General features: G+C 56.8%; 3 protein-coding genes across 13 annotated transcripts in view; 2 read left to right on the forward strand and 1 right to left on the reverse strand.

Annotated features, from left to right (window-relative positions):
* The window catches only part of LOC106022119 (regucalcin), a 28,257-nt gene extending 17,679 nt beyond the window's left edge, over window positions 1-10,578 (forward strand). For 2 of the 9 annotated variants that reach the window (XM_040730778.1, XM_040730777.1), the window contains 6 exons: window positions 7,207-7,409; window positions 8,009-8,197; window positions 8,770-8,985; window positions 9,387-9,518; window positions 9,921-10,075; window positions 10,346-10,578. In XM_040730778.1, the coding sequence (XP_040586712.1) occupies window positions 7,207-7,409; window positions 8,009-8,197; window positions 8,770-8,985; window positions 9,387-9,518; window positions 9,921-10,075; window positions 10,346-10,396 (946 nt within the window). In that variant the 3' untranslated portion in view covers window positions 10,397-10,578. Of the gene's footprint in view, window positions 1-2,844; window positions 3,069-3,133; window positions 6,937-7,190; window positions 7,410-8,008; window positions 8,198-8,769; window positions 8,986-9,386; window positions 9,519-9,920; window positions 10,076-10,345 lie in introns of those variants that run through there. The other 7 variants (XM_013121952.3, XM_040730780.1, XM_021234031.2 and 4 more) reach the window with 7 other exon arrangements.
* A 3,262-nt stretch (window positions 10,579-13,840) lies between these two features.
* On the forward strand, window positions 13,841-18,732 carry Plcxd1 (phosphatidylinositol specific phospholipase C X domain containing 1). Of its 3 annotated transcripts, XM_040730782.1 has the most exons (8): window positions 13,841-14,126; window positions 14,711-15,030; window positions 15,524-15,949; window positions 16,595-16,731; window positions 17,244-17,372; window positions 17,584-17,739; window positions 17,826-18,009; window positions 18,146-18,732. In XM_040730782.1, the coding sequence occupies exons 3-8, from the start codon at window positions 15,841-15,843 to the stop codon at window positions 18,376-18,378; spliced, it is 948 nt and encodes a 315-aa protein (XP_040586716.1). In that variant the 5' UTR covers window positions 13,841-14,126; window positions 14,711-15,030; window positions 15,524-15,840; the 3' UTR covers window positions 18,379-18,732. The 3 variants fall into 3 exon arrangements, with proteins under 3 accessions (XP_040586716.1, XP_021089697.1, XP_012977404.1); XM_021234038.2 differs by lacking the exons at window positions 13,841-14,126; window positions 14,711-15,030; window positions 15,524-15,949 and adding exons at window positions 16,025-16,342; window positions 16,909-16,931; XM_013121950.3 differs by lacking the exons at window positions 13,841-14,126; window positions 14,711-15,030; window positions 15,524-15,949 and adding an exon at window positions 16,031-16,342.
* A 1,394-nt stretch (window positions 18,733-20,126) lies between these two features.
* On the reverse strand, window positions 20,127-23,479 carry LOC106022121 (translation initiation factor IF-2-like). Its single transcript, XM_040731025.1, has 6 exons — window positions 23,462-23,479; window positions 22,127-22,968; window positions 21,274-21,463; window positions 20,869-20,935; window positions 20,419-20,621; window positions 20,127-20,333 (listed from the first exon to the last, which is right to left on the reverse strand). The coding sequence occupies exons 1-5, from the start codon at window positions 23,477-23,479 to the stop codon at window positions 20,509-20,511; spliced, it is 1,230 nt and encodes a 409-aa protein (XP_040586959.1). The 3' UTR covers window positions 20,127-20,333; window positions 20,419-20,508.
* Between the last annotated feature and the right edge of the window lie 316 nt (window positions 23,480-23,795).

The following is a 23,795-nucleotide window of genomic DNA, read 5'->3' on the forward strand; positions in this document are numbered from 1 at the left end:
AGACAAAGACACTTTTGGATTCTGGCTTAATTAATTCTGTTTAATCTCTTTGTCACCTAATTCTTAACCTAGGGCCCCCACATTCACTTAAACACATATATCTCTCCATACTTACATAAGACTGAAAATGCATCCTAAATTTAAATAATCTGAACTCAAAACTCCTAACTTCCAAACAATGAATAGGAAATGTCCATTTCAATGATTGTAAGCAAGAGCTGCATTTGTTAGCAGATTTCACATTTGCTGCAATACATAAACATTAATTTAGACATACATTAGGGGGAAATAACTGGAAAATAAATGATATTTTACTGGGCACATACCTGTAATACCAGCTCTTGTAATGTAGCAGGATTACCCCAACTATGAAACCAGCCTGGTCTACATAGAAGAACTCCAGGAAAGCTACCCAGAAAAACTAGCTCAAATATATTCATTAATTAAAAGTTTGAAAACAGGGCAAGTGTAATTTATCTAAAACATTTTTAGGATTTGTGACAAAAAGAAAGACACCTCCTTACATATATTCAATTCTATCCACAAGAAAAACTTGAATCTTTATTCAAAGATAGGATACATGAAACAAAAAAACTTAAAAACTAAGAAAAGAAGTCATCTAACAGCACAATTATGCTACTGTAAGAAAACCCACAGATGAAGTAAAAATTAATACAAAAGATTTATTGGGCAAAGGGTTCGATCTACATACAAAAATCATACAAAAGAAAAAAATTTCCAATATCAAGTAAGTATTTCTAAGGAAGGGAGCAGCATAGTGGTACAGCAACTGCCTAGCATGAGCCCTGCCTGGGTTTCACTCCAAGATGAAAATTGCCTGGAGTAATAGGGAATCTAAGATATGCAAAAAAATCATAATGCTAAAAGCAAATAAGATATTTTAAAAGGAAAGCTGAGAAATGATGATGATTTTGAACTAATTTGTGTAGACATGGGCCATAAATCACACAGACTGGAATGAAAAACATCTTTGAATCAAACCATATATGCAGTATGAAAGAAGGAGCAACATTTTCACATTCTACATGTACAAATCATAAGCTGTGTCGGGGTAAGAGCATCAAGACAAGGCCATCTCAGGTGAATATGGAATTGAAGGCCACCTTGGCCCACTAAAGACCAGTACTTGGGAGTCAGAGGAAGGAGGATCTGTCTATGAGTTCAAAGTCAGCCTGGTCTATATGCAAGTTACAGGACAGCGAGGGCTAGAAGGAATGTGTCAAAAAAATCAAACCAAATCAAAACAAGGTCTATTTTCATTACATCAAAATAGTAAAGTCCCTTGTTACTTAATCCTAAACAATCTTTAAAATTTTCAGTGTCGCTGGGCGTTGGTGGTGCATGCCTTTAATCCCAGCACTCTGGAGGCAGAGGCAGGCGGATCTCTATGAGTTCAAGACCAGCCTGGTCTACAAGAGCTAGTTCCAGGATAGCCTCCAAAGTCACAGAGAAACCCTTTCTCGAAAAAAAAACAAAAAATTATATGATAATGAATCCAACAGCATAGATGGCATCACTGAAAATAAGAAGGAAGAAAAACATACATCCAAATATATATATCATTCCCCCTTAAACAAGAAGGACAAGATTCTAATCAAAACCAAACTACAAGAAATAACTGTCCATCACTCATCCTGTACACCCTACTCTCTCCTTTGCCAATAATAAAAAATGGGCTGTGTGAGGAGCGTGTTTCACCAAAACTGGAGAGATTCTCTTGAAGCCTTCTGAGATTTTAACTTTGTAGAAAGTAATTTTGACTACTAAGAGGATCTCATTCTCTTATTATAAAGAAAAGAATGTCTGTTAGGTCACTTAGACAACATTTTGTTTCCTGTGATTGGTAATTGCCTGTAAGTCTGCATCAGAGTGAAAAAATGAAAACTTTTTTAAAAAATTCAAGAAAACAGATTTTTAAAGAATCAGTGTACACCTGAAGCAACTTGGTTTTCTCTAACTGCTTTATAAGATACAAGCATTTTTGAAAACAAGTTTATAGCTATTTTTATGTATGTTTGTGCATGAGAGAATGTATTCTGTATGTATATAGGTGACATACAAAAAAGAGGGTGCCAGATACCCTGGATCTGGAATAGTAAATAGTTATTATGAACCTCTCGACTTGAGTGTTTGTATCTGAACTCAGGTCAAAAGAATGTGCTGAGCCTCCTGCCAAGGCTCATATACGTTTTATTCATTAAATCAAAAGTTTCTCAGAGATTAACAACAAGAACAAAACCTAAATAAATAAACAGATAAATAATTAAGATGTCAGTTTATGGTAAATTTGCAGCATAAGATGAACATAGTACAACAAAAATGCCCAACAATTTATAAAAGGAAAGCTGATTACAAAACTACATTAGCAGTGGAAACACTCAGAATGATCACTAGGATTATGATTGACAGATTGACATAATATGACTTCTTTACTTTCCACAAAGCTACAACAATCAAGAATATGTACAATATTTATGATATAATAAAGGGGATGGAGAGAAAAAGACAAGAACAGAGGCAGAAAAAATATAGTCAATTATTAATCAAAAGACCAAAGAAAACTTAGCCAGGAAAAGTGTGATCTTGACCAATATTATCCAGCTACTTATGATTCTATGTGTATAGACATTAAATAAACACAAACTTCACAATTTTCACAAAATTAACTCAGAGTACCCCTTAAACTGTTGTTTCTGATCCTCTGGCTACTGACAGTTCTTCCAAAGACAGAAACCCCATGCTGTGGAGCTCTCTCCGCAAATGGACAAATGGCGGTGATCTCCTGCTATGGCTCTGCAGCCCTTTGTCTCCTTGTGTTTTCAGGTAAACTCAATCCCCACTGATGCCCTATCCCAAAACAACATAGAAGAATAATTTAAAATATGCTTCCTGCCACACATGGATTATGGCACAAGATGCGGCATCTGCTCTGTCTACCTGCCCTACATCATGCAAATGTAAGATACCTCTACAGTTCAGAAATTCCCTTTGTTCCCTGGACCTAAGCTTCACTGAATCATACCATTGTGGCTGCTGGTAACAGAAAGGTAAAAGCATTCTAATCTTGTATTGCTGAAAGATGATCCACTTCACCATCATTCTACAGCTTCTAAACTAGTTGTAACATTTATAAGACAAGCCTGAAAGTGGAATGCAATATTCAGACCTTCTAGAAAGCAGAATATCAGTTTTCCAATCTGTCTTCCCATTGTACACTAAAAGCAGAGTCTGTATGTACACAGTGAACATATTAAACCAGAAAAGTAACAGTTCTGTCAGGCAGGGCCGCAACATTATACCCAGATCTATTTTAGTTGAACTAGTATAATCATAGCAATTTGGTTTCATGATAAGGTCAGTCCTTTAACCAGATTCCTGATTGTCCTGGTCTGTGGACCACAAGAAATGGAGCCAATCAGGACATTAATGGAGCATCTATAATTGACTGATTCCACAATGCGAATCTCAACTTCTGTTCTCGGCCTCGGTCCTGTCTCTCCCTTTCTGCAACTTCAAAGTTGGTCAATGAATTCAATTCTTTCACAGGTTCCTCTTCATTTATAAGTCCCTACTAAAAGCCAGAGAGACTAAAAGGAACTCATTAACTGGTCTGTTTTTCCCTCTTACTGACTAGTCAAGGCCCAGGATGAAGGAGTTGCAGAGGCAAGATTAGGTTCTAAAAAAATTCTCAATTACATAGCAGGAGACCATCTTCTACACAGAAATCAATAATCAATATAACTTGAGAGAAAAAGAATGAAACTAGAATGGCCTAGAAACATTGGAGAACAGAAACAAATATATATAAGAGCTGTTGAATACTTAGAGAATAATAGAGCTAGGAAAAATGTGTTTATGAGCACTATTGTTGCCCAGCACATCTTACTCAGTGGACAGGAAAAAAACCCAGCTGCATTATTCAAGGTTCTCTACATGAACAGGACTGGTAGAATGAATCTCTTCATGTATGTAGGAAGTGAATTTATTATAATGTCTCACAAGCTGTGGTTAGTCCAGGTATTCCACAGCAATGGAAATTGGAAGAGTCCAGGAAGTTGCTCAGTTTATGAGGCTGGATGTCTCAGCTGGTCTTCAGTATACACCAAAATTCCAAAGAAGTAGGCTCTAATACTAGTAATGGTAGCCGGAGATAGGACAAGCTGGCAAAAAGAGAGAACTTCCTTCTTCAATATCCTTATATGTCAGCTGCTACTAGAAGGTTTGATCCAGATTAAAGGTGGATCTTATTCTGTTTAATTCAAATTTTTTGGTGTTTTTGAGACAGGGTTTATCTGTGTAACACTGAAACTCATTCTATAGACCAGGCTGGCCTCAAACTCAGAACATTCAACTGACTCTGCCTTGTGAGTACTGGGATTAAAGGTCTACACTGCCACAATCAGTTAAAGGTGGATCTTATCACCTCAAGTGATCCAGATTAAAGACAGATCTTTAATTTCAAAACCTTGAAGAAAAATCCCTCACAGGTGACCCAACTCTTTGGGTTTTAGTTAATTGCAGAGGTAGTCAGTTTGACTAACATGAACAATCATCACAACAGCCAAGACAGAGAAGTGAGAAAGACCTCTTACCCACAGGAGGCAAGGAGAGCATGGGAGTTATTTCCAAAGCAATGTGTTTCCTAATCAAAGGAAGCATGTGGTTTTTACTTAGGGAGTCTGGACACATTCGTGTAGAGTTCTGCCTATTCCTAAGTATTTGCAGTTAACAAATCCACCTCTGAACATGATCACAATGTAAAATCAGAGACATTCTTATCTCAAAGTCATGCAGGAACACATATAAATTATAAAATGATGGGATAAAATGCCTCCGGCATGTTCATCTTGAACCACAAGGTCTTGGCTGAAAATCAAGTAAATGACACTGCGAAAAGTAGATTGCTTTGGCGCCTACGCTACCTGTCAATCTTAATATGTATTCTAAAAGACAGATGTGCAATACCGCCATTCTCACATACACAAAAGATAGACAATGCAAATACAGAAAATGTCAAGGAAAAGCCACCTAACAGCACTGTATACTCTGTTCTTAGATTAATAGTAATGATGATCTCTATTAACTTCAGAACAAAGCAGGCTGGTTTGGCAGAAGGCCACAGCTGCTTCCATGCAAGACCAGAAAGAGTTCATTTTAACTAGCCCTGGCTTACTGTCTGTGTCAGGGCTGTGACATTGCTGTAAAGAATTTCATTCTTTCCTTTTTCTTTTTTTTTAACATGCATTCAAATAACTTTCTTTTTTTTCCAGTTTAAATTTAGACATTCTTTCCTTTTTCTAACTTAAAAAAAAAGCTATATGGTGTTTCGCCTGTGTGGTTTACATCATATAGGTACCACCCAGAAGTGGACAGTTGCAGCATTACAACACCATTCTGGGACAACCCTGAAAGATACTGGCAAAGAGAAATCTTCACAGGGGAGAGAAGCTCAGACAGTGCACATCATCATACAGTTTGTTTGAATGGGAAAATGGCTAAATGTGCAACTACTCGATGATTACTGGGCTGTAGTCAATGGATTGACTGGATATTCAGGGACCTGGAAAAAGCATGATTGGAAAACGGATGAGAAAGTCATCTGGAGAGGTCTCACCAAATAGGCAAAGGGTGTGAAAATACTTGTATCCCATGTAAATGCTCACTAAAAGATGACTTCAGCTGAGGAGGAGTTCAATAGTCAAGTAGACAGGATGAGTCTTTCTGTGAACAGTCAGCCTCTTTGCACAACCATTCATGTCATTGCCCAATGAACCCATGAACAGGGTGACCATGGTGGCAGAGATGGGGGTTAGGCATGGGCTCAACAACATGGACTTCCACTCACTGTGGCTGACCTGATATTCGGGTTTTGGATTTGCCTTTCCTGCATGCAATGTTTCTGCCAAAACAAACATTCATCGATTTAGAAAATGTCTTCTCCACTGACACGGTATTCCACACAGTATTGCTTCTGACCAGAGAAGCAGGTCAGTTGGTCCACGATCATGGGATCCACTGGTCTTACCATGTTCTCCAGCATCCCGAAGAAATGTAGCATGATAGGAAGATAGAATGGCCTTTGGCCTTTTGAAGACACAGTTACAGTACCAATTAGGTGGTAGCACCTTGAGGGCAGGGTCAGGGGTCTCCAGAAGGGAGTACATGCTTTGAATCAGCATCCAATATATGGTATGGTTTCTCCTATAGCCAGGATCTATGGATCCTAGTGACTCACTAGGAAAACTTGGCTTCCCATATTCACAAATCTAAATTCTGCTGGCCTGGAAGTTTTGGTTCCAGAGTCGGCAGTGTTCCTGCAAGGAGCCACAGCAAACATTCCATTGAACTGGAAACTCAGACTTCCTCCTGGTCATTTTTGGGCTTCAAAAACCCTTAAACCAACAGACTAAGAAAGAATGAAAGCATTAGAAGGGGTGATGTATCCAGATTACCATGGAGAAATTGGATTGCCTCTCCACAATGGAGATAAGGGTTAAGTCTGGAGTGCAGGAGATCCTTTAGGGCATCTCTTGGTACTGCTAGGCCCTGTGATTAAAATTAATGGGAAACTTTAACGATCGAATCCAGGAAGTCTCCTGCTGTATACACGGGTCACCTGCTGCACACAGTCATCTCCTGCTGTACACATGATTCTCCTGCTGCACACCGGGGGGTCTCCTGGCCAGGAAGAGGGTCCTCGTGCTGCCCTTGCTGAGGTTGCCAAGCAGCTTCTGGGATTGCAATCAGAGGAGCAGCACCGCCCTCCAGTCCAACACAGGCCTTGGCAGAAGACAACAGGGAGGGTTGGGAGGTGGGAGTGGCGGCCACCACCCAGTGCAGCCTGGGGCTCCAGAGGATCCCGGTGAAGTCTGAGCTGTGGGAGCAGAGAGGCCACAGGAGTCCAGGGAACTGCAGGTAGCTGGGGGGCACCCACCGGGGTCTCAACGTGGTCAGGGCTTCCTGGGTGTGTCTCCGAGCAAACTATGCAGTGTGGGGTAGGGGTGGGGACTCCTGGGTACCTCCCGTCCCTGACCGGATGCCTGTTCTCTGCCTGACAGCCTCGTGTGAGGCCCGGGAGCGGGCAGGTCACGTGCGCCAGCAGGGCGGGTGTGGGAACCCCGAGGCTCTCCTGGGGTCGGAGCCCCGTTGCTGACTCAGGCGGAGAACAGGGATCTGTCCCAACAGGCGCAGCTCAGCACCCTCAGACTCCGCGGGCTCCATGGCGTCCCCCAGGGTCCAGATCCAGGCCGTGGTCACCGAGAGGCACAGGATGGGCGAGTGTCCAGTATGGGAGGAGGCGACGGGGCAGCTGGTCTACGTGGACATCCACGCGCAGACCGTGTGCCGGTGGGGCCCGCACAGCACGAAGGTCCAGGCGGTGCACCTGGGTGAGTGAAGGCGACAGGTGTAGTTGGGGGAGCACTGGGGTGGGGAAACTGTGGGCTGTGCGGGAGGGGGCCAAGGGGGAGAGGAGCGCTCTGGGCCATGGAGCCAGGAGCGGGGAGGGTAGTGCTGGGTCTGGGGCCGTGGAGAGAGCTGAGGTGGCAGGCAGCGCTGCGGGGGGGGGGGTGTAGTGAGGAGCCCTGGGCCTCGGGAAAGGGGGTAGTGGGTACCGTTAGAGCTTCAAAATAGGGGAGAGTGGGAAGCCTTGGATCTGGGGCAGAGGAAAGTGAGGAACCCTGGGACTCAGAGAGGGGAGTAGGGAAGTGGGGAGCTTTGGGCATCAGGTAAAGAGAAAATAGGGAGACCTAGGCCTCGGGGAGGCGGAAATGGGCAGCCCTGCGCATTGCATGTGGGGGGTGGGGGAGCCCTGTGTCTGGGGGGAGCTCTGGCCCTGGGGGTCATGGAGTGGGGAGCGCTGGACCTCGAGGCGGGAGTCGGGGGGGCGGGAAGCCTTGCGCCTTGGATTGGTGGAGAAGCCCTGGGTCACAGGCGATCTCTAACCTAATTTCCTCCCAGCCCCTCCTACGTGCATCTGTCTCCCCAGGACACCGGGTCGGATGCGTGGCCTTGCGCGGCCAGGACAAGGGCGGCTACGTGGTGGCTGCTGGCACCTGCCTGGGCTTCCTGGACTGGGACTCAGAGCAGGTGCAGTGGGTGGCTCAGCTGGACAGACAGAAACCCCACAACAGGTTCAACGACGGCAAAGTGGACCCCGCGGGGAGGTTCGTGGCAGGTGGGCTTCCAGAACCCCGGCTGTAGTCACGTGGTCATGGGTGCCCTGTCCCTTGGGTGACACAGGGGTGGGTGGGGAGCGCTCCATGGAGACCAGAGGGTCTGTCCGCCCTCCTCTGGCTTCTCCTGCCTTCTGGGGAGCACCCACCCGATGCCCACGCAGGCCCGGGGACACCTGGTCAACCGGACAGACCCCAGGACTCTGTGTGGACAGTTTTGCAAACCAGAGCCTGGGCTGGGACAGTTGGGCGTCAGCAAGGGCCCCGCCCGCGCGGGGGACTGAGACAGAGGGTTGGGTGCAGAGTCAGGGTCGGGACCTTTCACCGGCTCCAGGGAGGGTCCTTCCCGCATCTTACAGCTCCTGGGGTTCCGGGTGTCCTTGGCTGGTGGCCCTGTCCCTCCATCTCCGCGGTCTCCTCTTCTGTCTGTCATGTCAGTGTCACCCAGACTGCCGAGGTCGCCCCATCTCTGCCCTCTGCCCTCCACAGGCGCCATATCCTCTGCCCTCTGTAGGCACCATGCCTGAGTACTAGGTCCTCTGCCCTCCGCAGACACCATGCCCTCTGCCCTCAGGCACCATGCCAGAGCCCTTGGCCCCCGGCGTGTGGGAACCCGCCCAGGGATCCCTGTACTCGCTGCAGGGGAACCACTCGGTGCTGCGGCTGGCCGACCGGCTGGGCATCCCCAACGGGCTGGACTGGTCGACTGACCAGCGCACCTTCTACCACGTGGACAGCCTAGACTACGCGGTGCATGCATACGACTATGATGTGCAGGCCGGCACCATCGGTGAGCACCCGGGCCCCCACGCGGGACTCGGGGACAGGCCGCGGGACTCGGGTGGCAAGCGGATGCGAGAGGCAACATCACTAGGATACAGAGGAACCGGACAGGGACACTGCAGACAGTCAGACAGACAGATGGGGGATTGATGAACAGAGTTGGGTGGAGGACCCCCGGACTGGGGAATTGGGCGGAGCGGGAACGCACAGCCTGCGCAGGTGCAGGGCTGTCTGTGTTCCCGGGAGCCTGGTGTCCGTGTGTCCAGCTGTCCGTGTGCCTTGGTGTCTGTGTGCCCGTGTGTCTAGGGGCAGCAGCTGAAACAAAGTCGTCCTCTGGGCCCCATGAGGGGCCTATGCAGCCGCAGCAGGTTCTCTCCCTGAGCGGCCGCCCATGTCCCTGTGTCGCAGGGAACCGCCGGCTTCTGTTCCAGCTGCCGCCTGGGCGAGCCATGCCTGACGGGCTGTGCGTGGACAGCGTAGGGACGCTGTGGGTGGCCTGCATCGACGGCGGCAAGATCATCCGCCTGGATCCACAGACAGGTGCGTGACATTAGGGCCACGTCGTCCTGTGCGAGGTCACGGTGTGGGTCCTGGACGTGGAGGGGTCAGGTGAGTGGAACCGAAGCATTCGAGGGCAGGATGCCCTACCCACCATGCTGAGACAGGCCCAGGGAGGGGGGGCTCCAGGTGTCCTAGGCTTGAGTCCCCACCCCGACATCTTTCTCTTTCGCCCCTTCTGGAGACCCCCGTACCGAGGATGGGGGGGGTTGTGAATAGCTGAGTGTGGGCGGGGAGCAGTGAAGACAGGGATGGGAGGCAGGGCGAGGTGGAGGGGAGGGCAGAGAGATGGGGATGGGGGAGCGAAGACGGAGTCGGGTGGAGACTGTCTGGGCGCCGGAGCAGGAGCATGGCAGAGGACCCGGGTCCACCCTCGGCTTGCAGGGTCGTGTCTGTGCACCGTGGACCTGCCTGTGACCAGGGTCACGTCATGCTGTTTCGGGGGCCCCGACTACTCGGATCTGTATGTGACTTCGGCAGCTGATGGGTTGAGCCAGGAGCAGCTGCAGAGGGAGCCCCAGGCTGGTCACGTGTTCAAGGTGGTTATGGAGCCTCTTGGGAGGGGCAGAGAGGGAACCCCGTGGGTGGGGAACCCCGTGGGTGGGAAGCCCCGTGCCAAGGGCCAAGAGGGAACCCCATGGGTGGGGAGACCCGAGAGAAGCCCCATGGCCGGGAAACGTTGCAGGGAACAAGGGGGAGGCACGAGGGGCTTCGTGTAGGAGCTGAGCCACCCCACTCCCTGCTGCGGCAGAGGGTGGGTATTAGGCTGCTGGAATTTCCCGTGACCACCTAGGTCCCTCCACCTGCAGGTCTCTGGCCTGGGCGTGCGCGGTCGCCCGTGTTTTCCCTTCCTGGGCTGAGGCCGCATGCGCAGCTGCATTTCCCAGAAGGATATGGACAGTACCCGTAGCTGTTGCTGCACCCCACGCGGGACCCGGGACTCGCTCACTCTGTACTCCGCGACCTTGGTGGAACCTTCCGGAATCCAAAGTCCGCGCCCCATCCCACCTGGTCATAACCTTAAATGCTGCTGTGACCTGAAGTGACAGTGTATGTTTGAGCGCATGTCCGTGGATGGGTAAATGGGACCGCGGGTCGCGGCGGGTCCTGGCTGCCGGCTCTGGTGACGCAACCGTGGCCAGGTGCACGCAGAACCTGGTAAAACACACTCATGCACTCACCCAGGCGGAAGTGCGGCCAACCTGGCCTCTAAGCTCACATCACATCATCGCATACATCACCGGTGGACAGGAGACTCCTCTGGAGTCTTCACCGGGTTCTGCAAGGGATGGGAGGGGCATCGCGTGAGCAGCAGCCGAGAGAGCCTCATACACACACACACACACACACACACACACACACACACGCACGCGCGCACGCGCGCAGACACGCCCACAGGCTTACACATTCGCACACTCACACTTACGCATGCGCACACACAGACACGCACATATGCACATATACATGCATACACACGCTTACACACATGAACACGCGAGCACACGCACACTTAGATGCGCACGCACACTCATACTCTGATGCTTGCGCATGCTTACACATTCACATACCTGTGCACACGCATGCTCGCAGGTTCAGACCTGCTCCGTTATGAACACCAGTTCTGGACTCCGGGTCTCCGTGTCCGTGGACTTCACTATGTGTGTCACGCTGTGTCACGAGAGACGGGGCGGGCTCTCCCTCCCCTCTTTCCCAGGCTCAGCAGCCTCACTTTCAAGGAGCCTTTGTTCACCCTGCATGCTGTAATCTACAAGCAATTATATTTATGGCCGTGCGCGTCCTAATTACAGCACAAAAGAGAAATAAGCGTAAATCACACACACTTAACGCCCACGCGCTGATGTGTCAACACCTGACCTGGATTCGGGCCCTGTGTGATTGAGCCGTCAGCGACTTCAGGGTTCCTGGGTGAACCCAGGGACACCACTGCTTGTCAGCCTGTCCTAGGGAGAAATGAGCCTCCTGGGTCTCCAGCAACTGTGTCATGGAGGGTCTGCCGGAGTGGGGGGAGGGATTGGTGCCACTGGAGGGAGGGTCTGCCACCCACCAGGGAATGGACAGATGTCATTGTCACGGGAGGGTCTGCTACCAGCAGGGGGCATGGACAGATGTCTGCCACCCACTGTGTGTGTGGGGGGGATGAGTGTCACGGAGGGTGTGCCATCAACGAGGGACGGGTAGGGGGTAGGTAAACACTGAAGCGTGAATCACCCATGTTCCCAGGTTATTGGCCCCAGCGTGCGGGGGGGGTTCATGTGTTATGGCCCTGAGAATTTTCACTTCTTTACTGAATGTTAAAAAAATTGGAGCTTTACAGTTGGAAGAAACAATGACGGAAATCTGTCAGAATTTCATAGAAACAAACCTGTCTGAGAGGTGGTATAGGGAGGGACACAGGTAGGGTTGCAGGGAGGGGTGCAGGGAGGGGTGTAGCTGTAGGGTGTAGGGAGGGGTGAAGGGAGGGATCTAGGGTGAATGGAGGGGTGTAGAGCATAGAGAAGGGTGTAGGACTCAGGGAAGGATTCAGGGTGCATGGAAGGAAGGGTATAGGGGGGTATAGCTGTAGGCTGCAGGGAGGGGTGTGGGGGGGAGGGATGCGGGGAAGGGTGTAGGGTGCACGGAAGGCTGCAGGGAGTGGCTTAGGGTGAATGGAGAGGTGTAGGGGTGCAGGGAGGGGTGTAGCTACAGGTGCACGGAAGTACCATGCACTTGAGTCGCCCTGACACGCTCGCATGCACGCCTCCTTCCTCCAGTCCCAGTGTACAGGAACCTGCTTGAATTCCTCGTGTTTCATCATCGTAAAACAACAGGAAGAGAAACAGATGAGTCAGTCCTGTTTGGCGGGTTCGGGGGCGGTCCGGGTACTCAGTATGGCGATGTAAGGACTCATGAGAACTTAGCCACCAGCACTGCATGGCTCTTCAATCTTTTTAGTTCAGTCAACAAATGAGGTTCGACGTGTTGTACTTCCCATTAAGCGGGGCTGATTAGCATGTGTGTACAGAATTAACCCGGACTGATTAGCATGTGTGCACAGGATTACACGGAGCTGATTAGCATACACACACACACACACACACACACACACACACACAGAGTCAACTTTGTAGTGCACAGTAGGCCAGCCTCCTTGGATCTGATATGACACCCAGTGCTGCAAAGTCCCTGCTATGGAGGGAAACTCTTGCTGCGGTGGGGAAGTCTCCACTGTGTGTGTGTGTGTGGGGGAGACTCGCTGCAGTGGGGAAGTCTCCACTCTGTGTGTGTGTGTGGGATTCTTGCTGTGGTGGGAAGTCTGTGCTATTGTGGGGGACTCGTGCTGCGGTGGGTAGTCTCTGCTGTGGGGCCGGAGTCCTGCTGCTGTGGGAAGACCGTGTCTATGGGGCGGGGGAGAGTCTTGCTTCGGCGGTGTGGAGGCCCCTGCTGTGGGCAGAGACTCTTGCAGCAGTGTGGAGCCCCCTGTCCCTGTGAGGGCACAATTCTGGGGTTCCTGCTTCTGCTCCGCTCCATCCCAGCAGCTGTCACTGCGCAGTCACACCCAGTCCCGCTCTTTGCTCCCACCGGCCCTGTGACATCCTCCGGCTGCGCTGCGGAGATCCAAGCAGCGCCCTGCTCTCAGCTCCCCCTCCTGGCCCAGGATCCCAGGGTTTTGCTGCGGTCTCCTGCACGTGACTCCATCTGGGTCCCGGGATCGGGATCGCGGTGCGGTCGCCTTCTCGTGGCTCCTCCGGAGGAAGCCCAAAGGCCCTGTGGTGCTGGAACCTGAGGAAGTGCACTAGGGAGCTGCACCGGCACACACCACACACAGAACAGGGATACCCCATGACGTGTGCAGTACAGGGACACCCGTGACGTGTTCTGGAAGGTTCTAAGCGCGCACCTAGGGGGGGCGGTCTTGAGGCCAAGCCTGAGGTCCCAAGGTCAATGGGGCGGTTGAGGCCAAGTCTGAAGTCATGAGGTCAATACCCAGGGCAGGAGCAGACTCAGGTCACAGCAAAGATCCCCAGCTCTCGGGCAGGGAGGGGTGAGGTGAACAGGTGGCCGTGGCTGAGACCATGGTAAAGGGAGACACCAGAGATAGGAGAGGGGAGGGCACAGAATGCAGGGGAGAGGGGAAGACAAGGGAAGGCATTGGAGGGAGGGAGAGGGAAAGCAGGGCTGGGGAGAGGAGGGGAAGAGGAAGGGAGGGGAGCACAGAGCGAGGAGTGAGGCCCCTGAGGAATCTGTTGGACGGGGCCCAGACCACAGGTGGCTTGAGGATCCGGTTCCTGAGTGGAGAGGCGGGGTCACGGGGTTATCTGGCACTCACTCGGGATCAAGGGGTTATCAGTCGTGGGGAGGAGGCACGGGCCAAAGTGCAGATCAAACATCCGAGCCATTGCCACACAGCTGTTTGTCCCCAGGGGCCAGTGGCAGCTGCAGTCCAGGGTCCTGACTTGGCGTCTGGCGTCTTTGGGGTCTGCGGTTGAGCAGGCAGCTCTCCCTCACCCCTCCCGCACCCTCACCCCTCCCTGCAGTGGGGTGGGGGATCATCGACTGCAAGTGACTAGCGACCACCTGGTGCGGTGCATGGTGAGTGATGGCAGGGTATCCTGGGGACACAGAGGCCACCTCTGTGCCCCCCACGCTGCCTGGGTGTCCCCCCAATTACTTCGGTATCCCCCCAACTTCCCAGGTGCCCCCCATTAGCTCGCTGCTCTCCCAACTGCCTCCCTGTTCCCCCCTCCTGGCTGCCTTGGTGTCCCCAAAGTTCCTCGGTGTCCCCCCAATTACTTCGGTATTCCCCGACTGCCTCCCCCTGCCTCAGTGTCACCCAAACAGCCTTGATGTCCCCCCCCAGCTGCCTCGTTGCCACCACCACCCCCCCGTCCACCTCGGTGATCCCCCTCCAGGCTGTCTTAGTGTCCAGTCCAGCCTGGCTGACCTGGTGTCCTTCCGCCCGGATCGTGACCCTCCTCCGCTGTCTCAGCGCCCCACCCCACGACCTCGGTGTTCCTCTCAGCTGCTTCGTGTCCGCGTCCCACCTCTCGCCGGCCTCCCCCGGTGGTCACTCATCCCCGGGAAATGGGATCCACCGCGGCGGCCAGACCAGCTCAGCTGGGAACGCTGCCCGCCCTCCAGGGCAGCAAGGCTGAGCCGGTCCTATTCGGTTGCAGCAGCTCGTCCGACCCCATCGAACCCCAGGACCGAGGACCGAGCAAAGCAGGGGCGGGAGGGCGCGGACACGGACGTCACGGGCTCAGGGCATAAGAATGCAGTGACCGTCTGTTGTACCGACTGTGTGCACAACTATGGCCTGACTGTGCGCGTCGTCACAGCGACCACACCCCCGCGGGACCGGAGGCCTTGTCTTGGGCAGAAGGGCGCCCGGCCGGCCTGGCGTCAGCAGCTGCAGAGTCCTCAGGACCCATCACTCTTACCGATCTTGCGAGCCTGAAGACTTGCTGAGGGAAGGGCACGGTGACAGGGGCCTCAGGTCAGTGACTGAGCGGGACTGGACTGGGGGTGGTGGTCAGGGATGTCACATGGAAGCGGTCCGAGATCCAGGGGGTCGTATGCGGGAGACTGTGAATCCCGGGACTCAGGGGGTCACATGGGGGAGCGAATCCCGGTATCCAGGGGAAGTCACATGGTGGGGATTCGTGGATCCTGGGACTCAGGGGAGGATTACATGGAGGGGAGCAGGGGTCCGGGGCCCAGGGGCGATCACATGGGGGAGAAAGGGGATCCCGGGAGGGGGCAGGTGGTCACATAGAGTGGGAACCCCTGGTGTCCCCCCCACCCTCGAGGCTGAATGTGACGCATCCACAGCAGATGTCCCATGTCCTGAGCTTCACGCGGTGTTGGCCAGCTGAGACTGAGCACAGGGTCCTTTACATCCATTTTGAGTGTGTGTGTGTGTGTGTGTGTGTGTGTGTGTGTGTGAGTGTGATACAGCCTGTAGCATAACACTCATCTCCTTTCCACAGATGGGAAACTGAGGCAGGACGGTGAGGACCGTGTGAAGACAACCTCGCCCAGCCCCAGCCCGGCCCAGCCCACCCACCCACGCAGGACTCTCGTGTCTACCCCTACTCGTGTCCGCCTGCTCCCTTGCCCTCACTAGGTCTTGTGTGTGCCTGTCCACCTCTCCCCTTGCAAAGGAGCCCCGTCCTGCTGCCTCAGTTTCCCCTTGCCCTGGGCATCAGAGTCAGGGATTCCGTTTTTCTTCGGCGGCTCCGCGTGGTGTACCCTGCCCTGTCCCGCTCACCCACTGGAGACCTCTCTCTCCGAAGCCACAGCCCCCATGGGCGCTGCAGGTGGCTTACAGAGCCCTAACTGCGGCAACTCAGACTGGATGGCGCTGCTGTGCCCGCGGCTCTGGGATGTCCCCCTGCACCACCTGTCCATCCCGGGTAAGGGGGGACCCACACTCTCGGGGGTGGGGGACGCAGGGGCTGCCCCGGGCTTCCGGGAGGACAAAGCAGGCGGCCAGGCCATCACACGCGGGTGTGGACACGCGGGGGGCCTGGGCAAAGCCACAGGCTCGGCTTCGGCTTCTGCATCCCCTCGGCTTCGTGGGTGCGGGGCCCATGCTGGGGTCTGGTTTCTGTGTCCCTGCGGACTTCATCCCCTGCAGCCCAAACCCTGAGTGAGTGGAGGCTGGAAGCCATGGGCAACCTGTCAGTCACTCAGACAAGCGGCCCTGGAAGCCAGAGATGGAAGTGAGGAGGCATGGTGTTCCTTCCCCACAACAGGAGGGGACACCCCCCAAACGGCAATGAAGCTTCTAGAAGGATTGAGAGGAGGTGGGGGGGCGTGGGTGACTTGGGTGGGACACGGGGAGCCCCGGTAAGCGCCGCGCCAGCCCAGTTATCAGAGACGCTGAGTGAGGCCCTGTGACCTGCGTGGGGAAAAGGGGAAGGGGGGGCGGACAGACCGACCGGACGGGCAGATGGCCCTCTGACAGTAGGATGGGCCACAGACGGCTGAACCCTCTCTGGGCTCTGTGGGGTCGTGGATGCCAGAGAAAGCCAGCAGTGACACGCGTGTGTCCGCAGGGAGCCACGACACCATGACCTACTGCCTGAGCAGGAAGTCCCCCATCTCCCAGGCACGGTCGCGGCTGCTGCATCTGTTGGGCAGGCTCGCGCCCTGCATCACAGGCCCCATGGTGCTGAAGTGGTCCGTCACGCAGGTGAGATGGGCGCGGGGGGGGGGCCTCCCGCGGGCCGGGAAATCCTGGTGAACAGGTGGAGCGGGACCCCAGTATGCCAGGCTTTAGTCCTGGGGATGGGGGTGGGCGAGGAGGACATGGCGGGGTAGGGGCAGCCTCGTCCGCACCAGAGGGTCTGAGCGCTGTGTCTTGTCCCAGGTGTCCAGGCGGGTGCGGACACAGTGAGTTGGGAGCCTCTAGGTTGGGGTTAAGGGACCTGGAGATGTACAGGCGTTCTGAGGAGGGGAACTAGAGGGATTAGGGGGCCAGGTGGCGTACAGGGGTTGCAGGGGAGGGGTTAGGGAACCTGGAGAGGGTTAGGGGTTTGGGGAGGGGACTGTAAGTCCCGGGGGAGAGGTTAGGGGACCAGGTAAATATATACTGGGGAGCGGGGCTGTGGGCCCCAGGGCGGGGTCGGGGGGTGCGGGCTTAGGGCACCAGGTACTGTGCAGGGTTCGGGTTGCGGCACCCCGGGAACGCACGGTCTGCTGCAGGCCCTGGACGTAAAGCAGCAGCTGGACGAGGGGGTGCGGTACCTGGACCTGCGCATCGCGCACATGGCGGGAGGCTCCAAGAGGAACCTGCACTTCGTCCACATGATTTACACGACGGCGCTGGTGGAGGTGGGGGACTGGTGATCACGGGGAGGGGTGGAAGGGAAGGGGGTCGGGAGAGGGGGAGGAGGGCAAGGGGAGGGGCGGAAGGGGTTGGGGGCGGGGAGAGGAGGGAAGGGCGGGGTGGGGTGGGGGAAACGGAGGCGGAGACTGGGGGACTGGGTGGAGCAGGACCCCAGTAAGCCAGGCTCTGTGACGCGCGTCGCCATGACGTCCCCAGGACACCCTCACGGAGATCTCCGAGTGGCTGGAGTCGCACCCCCGTGAGGTCGTCATCCTGGCCTGTAGGAATTTCGAGGGGATGACGGACGAGCTGCACGAATACCTCGTGGGCTGCATCAGGAACATCTTTGGGGACATGCTGTGCCCGCGCGGGGTGAGTTGCGGTGTGGGCGTGTGGCCGCTGGGGGCGTGGGCCCCGCACCATCATGCCGGTGGCCTCACGCTGCCCCTTCCACGCAGGCCATCCCCACGCTGCGGCAGCTGTGGGCGCGCGGCCAGCAGGTGATCGTGTCCTATGAGGATGAGGCCTCCGTGGGTCGCCACGCGGAGCTGTGGCCGGGAATCCCCTACTGGTGGGGGGACAAGGTGAAGTCGCAGGCGCTGCTGCATTACCTGGAGACCATGAAGAGCTGCGGTCGCCCGGGTGATTCGCGGGACACGGCCCCCGGGGCGGGGCGGCCGGCTGTGAGGATGTCACCTGTCAATCGGGTCACAGTGTCAAGTCACGGTCTCACAGGCTGTGCCGTGGACCCCCGTGTCACACCGCCCCTCCCTTCCAGGTGGCCTGTTCGTGGCGGGCATCAACCTTACGGAGAACGTGGAGTATGTGCTTGCACACCCGTCCGGGTCCCTGGAGAAGATGACACTGCCCAACCTCCCGTCCCTGAGCGCATGGGTGCGCGAGCAGCGGCCGGGGCCTGGCTCCCGCTGCACCAACATCATCGCGGGGGACTTCGTGGGCGCCGACACGTTTGTGAGTGACGTCATCGGACTCAACCTTAAGCTGCTGTGATCCTGATCACCCCCCCACAGCGACCCAAGGTGCGGGGCTCAGGACAAGGCCAGGGTCCCAGAGGTCAAGGATCGTGAAACACTGGAAAGCGGTGTCCCTTCGTCCCTTGTGAAGGGCTGAGGCCTGAGTGAGTTAGCCTGCGCCACACGAGTGGGTGCAGGTTTTGAACTCGCAGAGCCTGCAAGGCTGCCTCATGGTCATTTCCGGTCACTGGGACACGTGCAGACAGAAGTTCCAGAGAGATCCATGTCACACCCCAGAGTCCATGGAGGTCACGTGACCCGCCACAGGCAGTCATTCTGGGCCTGCATCACCCTTCGATCAGCACCATTAATTAAAATCTTCTGAAGCCAACCGTGTCTGTGACAGTGTGTTTGTGTAGTGTCTCCTGTAGCCTAGGCTAGACTCTCATCACGGAGATGCGGGGGACAGACTTGGACTCTGTCCCTCCTGCCTCAGTTACCACAGGAACCACCACCCCACCTAGTTTGTACGGTGCATGCAAGGTGAGCACTCTACTGAATCACAAACACCCAACCACTGAGTAATGAGCACCCAACCACTGAATCACGGGCACCCTGCCCACTGAGCCACGGGCACCCAACCTCTGAGCCACGGGCACCCTGACCACTGAGCCACGGGCACCCTGACCACTGAGCCACGGGCACCCTGCCCACTGAGCCACGGGCACCCTGACCACTGAGCCACGGGCACCCTGACCACTGAGACACGGGCACCCAACCACTGAGCCACGGGCACCCTGACCACTGAGCCACGGGCACCCTGACCACTGAGCCACGGGCACCCTGACCACTGAGCCACGGGCACCCAACCTCTGAGACACGGGCACCCTGACCACTGAGACACGGGCACCCTGACCACTGAGACACGGGCACCCAACCTCTGAGCCACGGGCACCCAACCACTGAGACACGGGCACCCTGACCACTGAGACACGGGCACCCTGACCACTGAGCCACGGGCACCCTGACCACTGAGCCACGGGCACCCAACCACTGAGCCACGGGCACCCAACCTCTGAGACACGGGCACCCTGACCACTGAGACACGGGCACCCAACCACTGAGACACGGGCACCCTGACCACTGAGACACGGGCACCCAACCTCTGAGCCACGGGCACCCAACCACTGAGACACGGGCACCCTGACCACTGAGACACGGGCACCCTGACCACTGAGCCACGGGCACCCAACCTCTGAGCCTCGGGCACCCAACCACTGAGACACGGGCACCCAACCACTGAGACACGGGCACCCTGACCACTGAGACACGGGCACCCTGACCACTGAGACACGGGCACCCAACCACTGAGACACGGGCACCCTGACCACTGAGCCACGGGCACCCTGACCACTGAGCCACGGGCACCCTGACCACTGAGTCACATCCTCTGCTTGTTGAGAATTTCCACCGTCTCCCTGCACAGAAACCTGACACATGACTCATGACTGTGTCCTCAGTATTAGTGCATTTTCAGGTCAGAGAGTTAAAAGGTGTCACCCCAGGCTGGATTCCTCCACCCCAGCCTGCAGGGGTGCTACAGAGTCTGCAGCTGAGAGGATGGTAGTGTGTCCCTGTCACATGATTCAGAGGCCCCATTAGGATGTGGGGTGGGGAAGCGACCTCACTTGTGTCTGTCCACCCCTTAGGGACCCTCCATGCCCACCTCCCCCAGTGACATGGACCCTCCACATGGCCCAACACAGTCATGCTGAGAAGAAGGGAGAGCGTGCAAATTCTGCTTTAATGAGCTGCCAGTCATTCTGGGAGAGAGGGAGGGGAGAGACTATTAGTTGTCATCAGAGAACAGCTTCTGGAACCTGCCATGGGCCCGGCTGATGACGATGGCGACGATGACGGTGACTTGAGCAGCGGTGGTCTCTCTCAGGCAGCTCCCGCACCAGCTGCACGATGGCCTCCTTGTACAGCCAACTGTGGGAGAGGGGCGGTCAGCGTGGTACCGGTGTTCCCCAGCACCACAGTTGGTGTTCCCCACCATGGCAGCCGGCAGCCTTACCTGACCCCATGATGTACGGGGGCGCCCTCCCTTCATGGTCCAGCCAGGCAGAGCCGCGGGCTGCTCAATGTAGACCCGGGGTTTAGGCGATTAGTGGATCCCTGCCGGCCAGAGCCAAGTCCTCCCAGGGGTCCCACCGCCGAGGAGGTGCACATTCGGGGGTCTCTGCACGGGAGGGGACACTGGACACCACGGCAGCGAGTCTGTGGAGATGGACATGCACCAGGAATGACCAGTGACCCGCCTGGGATCTGTCGAAGACCTCCACCGCCCAGGCGGCCCCCAGCTCCTTCTACAGAGAGGCGGGCACATGGGGAGTCAGGGGACCCGTGCCTGCGGCCACGCTCGGGAGGAAGGAGTGGCCGAGGCTCTGCAGGTCCTGTTCTCACAGCCGACCACCCGCCGTCGTCAGACAGAAGCGCCCTCCGCAAGCACACGCTGCCGCCACACCTGGGTCTTCTCCGGTGGGTAGAGAAGGTTGTTCCATCAGAGGTGGGCTGTCCCGGGGCTGCACATCCTACACACAGAGGACCGCACACATGGACACGGAAGACTTACACACGCACAGAAAGGGCAGCACACGCATGCACACGGGGGACTGCACGGACAGGAGCACGGTGTGTGCGCGTGTGCGCGTGTGTGTGTGTGTGTGCGTGCGTGTGCGTGCATGCGTGGGGGGCCGGCAAGCTTCTGAAGGCATCGGGTTCCCGCGGCCAGACTGAGGCTGTGCGGGACCTGCACGGGGACCCACGGTGCTCCAGGTGACTGACATTTCGTCCTTCTCCCTCCTACCACCCACCAGTGCTGGGCCTGCCCTGAGGCCCACGAGGGGGGCTCGTGTCCCCCGGGACCCACCACACGGCCTGATCTCCGCTCTGCTGCCCACGGGGGTCCGGTCGGAGGGGTCGGGGCGACCCACCCGTCAGGACCTGGAAGTTGCCCTTGCGTTAGACGAGCCTGCCGTCGGGGGCTCTGGTGGGCAGCACCGCCGACCAGGCACGCAGCGCATGCGGCAGCAGGGCGGCGGCCTCCGTCATCTGCCACTCTGAGAGAGGACAGACGGCTTCTGTCGGGGGCCGCGGCTCACACAGACCCCGGGGCGGCGGGCGACAGGAGGGGAACCCCCGAGCATCGCGGAAGGTGCTGCAGAAGCCACCAGTGCGAAGCCCGGTCACCCAGGCCCCGCCCCACGCTCCCCAGGCCCCGCCCCACGCTCACCCAGGCCCCAGGCCCCGCCCCACGCTCCCCAGGCCCCGCCCCACGCTTACCCAGGCACCATGCCCCGCCCCACGCTCACCCAGGCCCCAGGTCCCGCCCCACGCTCCCAAGGCCCCGCCCACGCTCCCCAGGCCCCGCCCCACGCTCACGCAGGCCCCAGACCCCGCCCCACGCTCCCCAGGCCCCGCCCCACGCTCCCCATGCCCCGCCCCACGCTCCCCAGGCCCCGCCCCACTCTCCCCAGGCCCCGCCCCACGCTTACCCAGGCCCCGCCCCACTCTCCCCAGGCCCCGCCCCACGCTCCCCAGGCCCCGCCACACGCTTACCCAGGCAACGCCCCACTCTCCCCAGGCCCCGCCCCACGCTTACCCAGGCCCCGCCCCACGCTTACCCAGGCCCCGCCCCACGCTCGCCCAGGCCCCGAGCCACGCCCCAAACTCCGCCCCCTCCCTGTGCTCATCGGTTTCGCCTCCACCGGCTTGTCCACCACCTTCCTTGCTCGTGGCTCCGCCTTTTCAGGCATCCCGGCCCAATCAGCCTGTCTCGGTCAGGTCCGCAACCTCTCCCTTCCGGCTTCAGTACGCACTTCCGCCCTAGTACCCCGCCTCTTCCGTGACTCCGCTCCACCGCCTCCCTCGCCTTCACGCCCCTCCGGGAGGGTCTCCGCCCCCTCTGGCGTCTCCGCTTGTTCCCGCCTTCACCCTTCCGGTGACCTGTGTTCCGCCTTCCCGCCCCTCCCGGGGGTCCCCGTTCCTTCCGGCTTCGCCGCCCGGTCCCGCCCTCGCCCTTCCGGTGACCTGGGACGCGAGGCGTCCTTCCGTCCGGGCGCTTGACGTCAGGACGCACACGCGCAGGGAGGCGGCGTGCGGCAGCAGCTCTGCGCTCAGCAGCTCCTCCTCCTTCTCGGGCTCCACCCCCTCCCTCTCCGCCCCTCGCCCCGCCCCTCGCCCCGCCCCTGTCGTGCGAGCAGCCCCTTCCCCGGCTCCCGAGGTCCTGGACGTCGGCGATGACCGCGGGTGGCACCGGCCGTGGCGGAGACGGCGCGGAGCTCCGAGCGGCAAGGCCGCGGCGTAGGAACCAGAGGGCCAGGAGGGACGAGAGACGCCATGGAGAACTTGCGGCGTGCGCGCGCGCCTGGGGGCGGGGCCGGGAGGGGAGGCGCGAGCCGGGCGAGCACCCCTGAGAGTTCCAGTCTCGCTCCGGGGATGGGGGGGGGGAAGCGAGAGGGCACCTGGGCCCGGCGGGGGCGCGATGACAGGAAAGTGTTGGTCGGTCGCGGGCGAGCGTGTCCCCACGGGAGCGGTGACTGGCACCTCCTGGAGGGGGCGGGGCCTAGGCCGAAAATCCCGTGGCTCCTTTCTGCTAGAGTTCGGGTCACCGAGTGGAGTCAACTCTTTACACTGCAGTCATTATACCTGTCACCTGCACACCCGGGGTCTCACACCTGTCACCTGCACACCTGAGGTCTCCACCTGTCACCTGCACACCTGAGGTCTCCACCTGTCACCTGCACACCCGGGGCATCACACCTGTCACCTGCACACCCGGGGTCTCACACCTGTCACCCGCACACCTGAGGTCTACACCTGTCTCCTGCACACCCGGGGTCATCACACCTGTCACCTGCACACCCGGGTCTCACACCTGTCACCTGCACACCCGGGTCTCACACCTGTCACCTGCACATCTGGGGGCATCACACCTGTCACCTGCACACCCGGGACATCACACCTGTCTCCTGCACACCCGGGGTCATCACACCTGTCACCTGCACACCCGGGTCTCACACCTGTCACCTGCACACCCGGGGTCTCACACCTGTTACCTGCACACCCGGGGTCATCACACCTGTCTCCTGCACATCCGGGTCTCACACCTGTCACCTGCACACCCGGGTCTCACACCTGTCACCTGCACACCCGGGGTCTCACACCTGTCTCCTGCACACCCGGGTCTCACACCTGTCTCCTGCACACCCGGGGTCATCACACCTGTCACCTGCACACCCGGGTCTCACACCTGTCACCTGCACACCCGGGTCTCACACCTGTCACCTGCACACCTGAGGTCTCACACCTGTCTCCTGCACACCCGGGGCCATCACACCTGTCTCCTGCACATCCGGGGTGTCACACCTGTCACCTGCACACCCGGGTCTC

This window comes from Mesocricetus auratus, unplaced genomic scaffold, assembly GCF_017639785.1.
Source record: "Mesocricetus auratus isolate SY011 unplaced genomic scaffold, BCM_Maur_2.0 Super-Scaffold_100024, whole genome shotgun sequence".
Taxonomy (NCBI): Eukaryota; Metazoa; Chordata; class Mammalia; order Rodentia; family Cricetidae; genus Mesocricetus; species Mesocricetus auratus.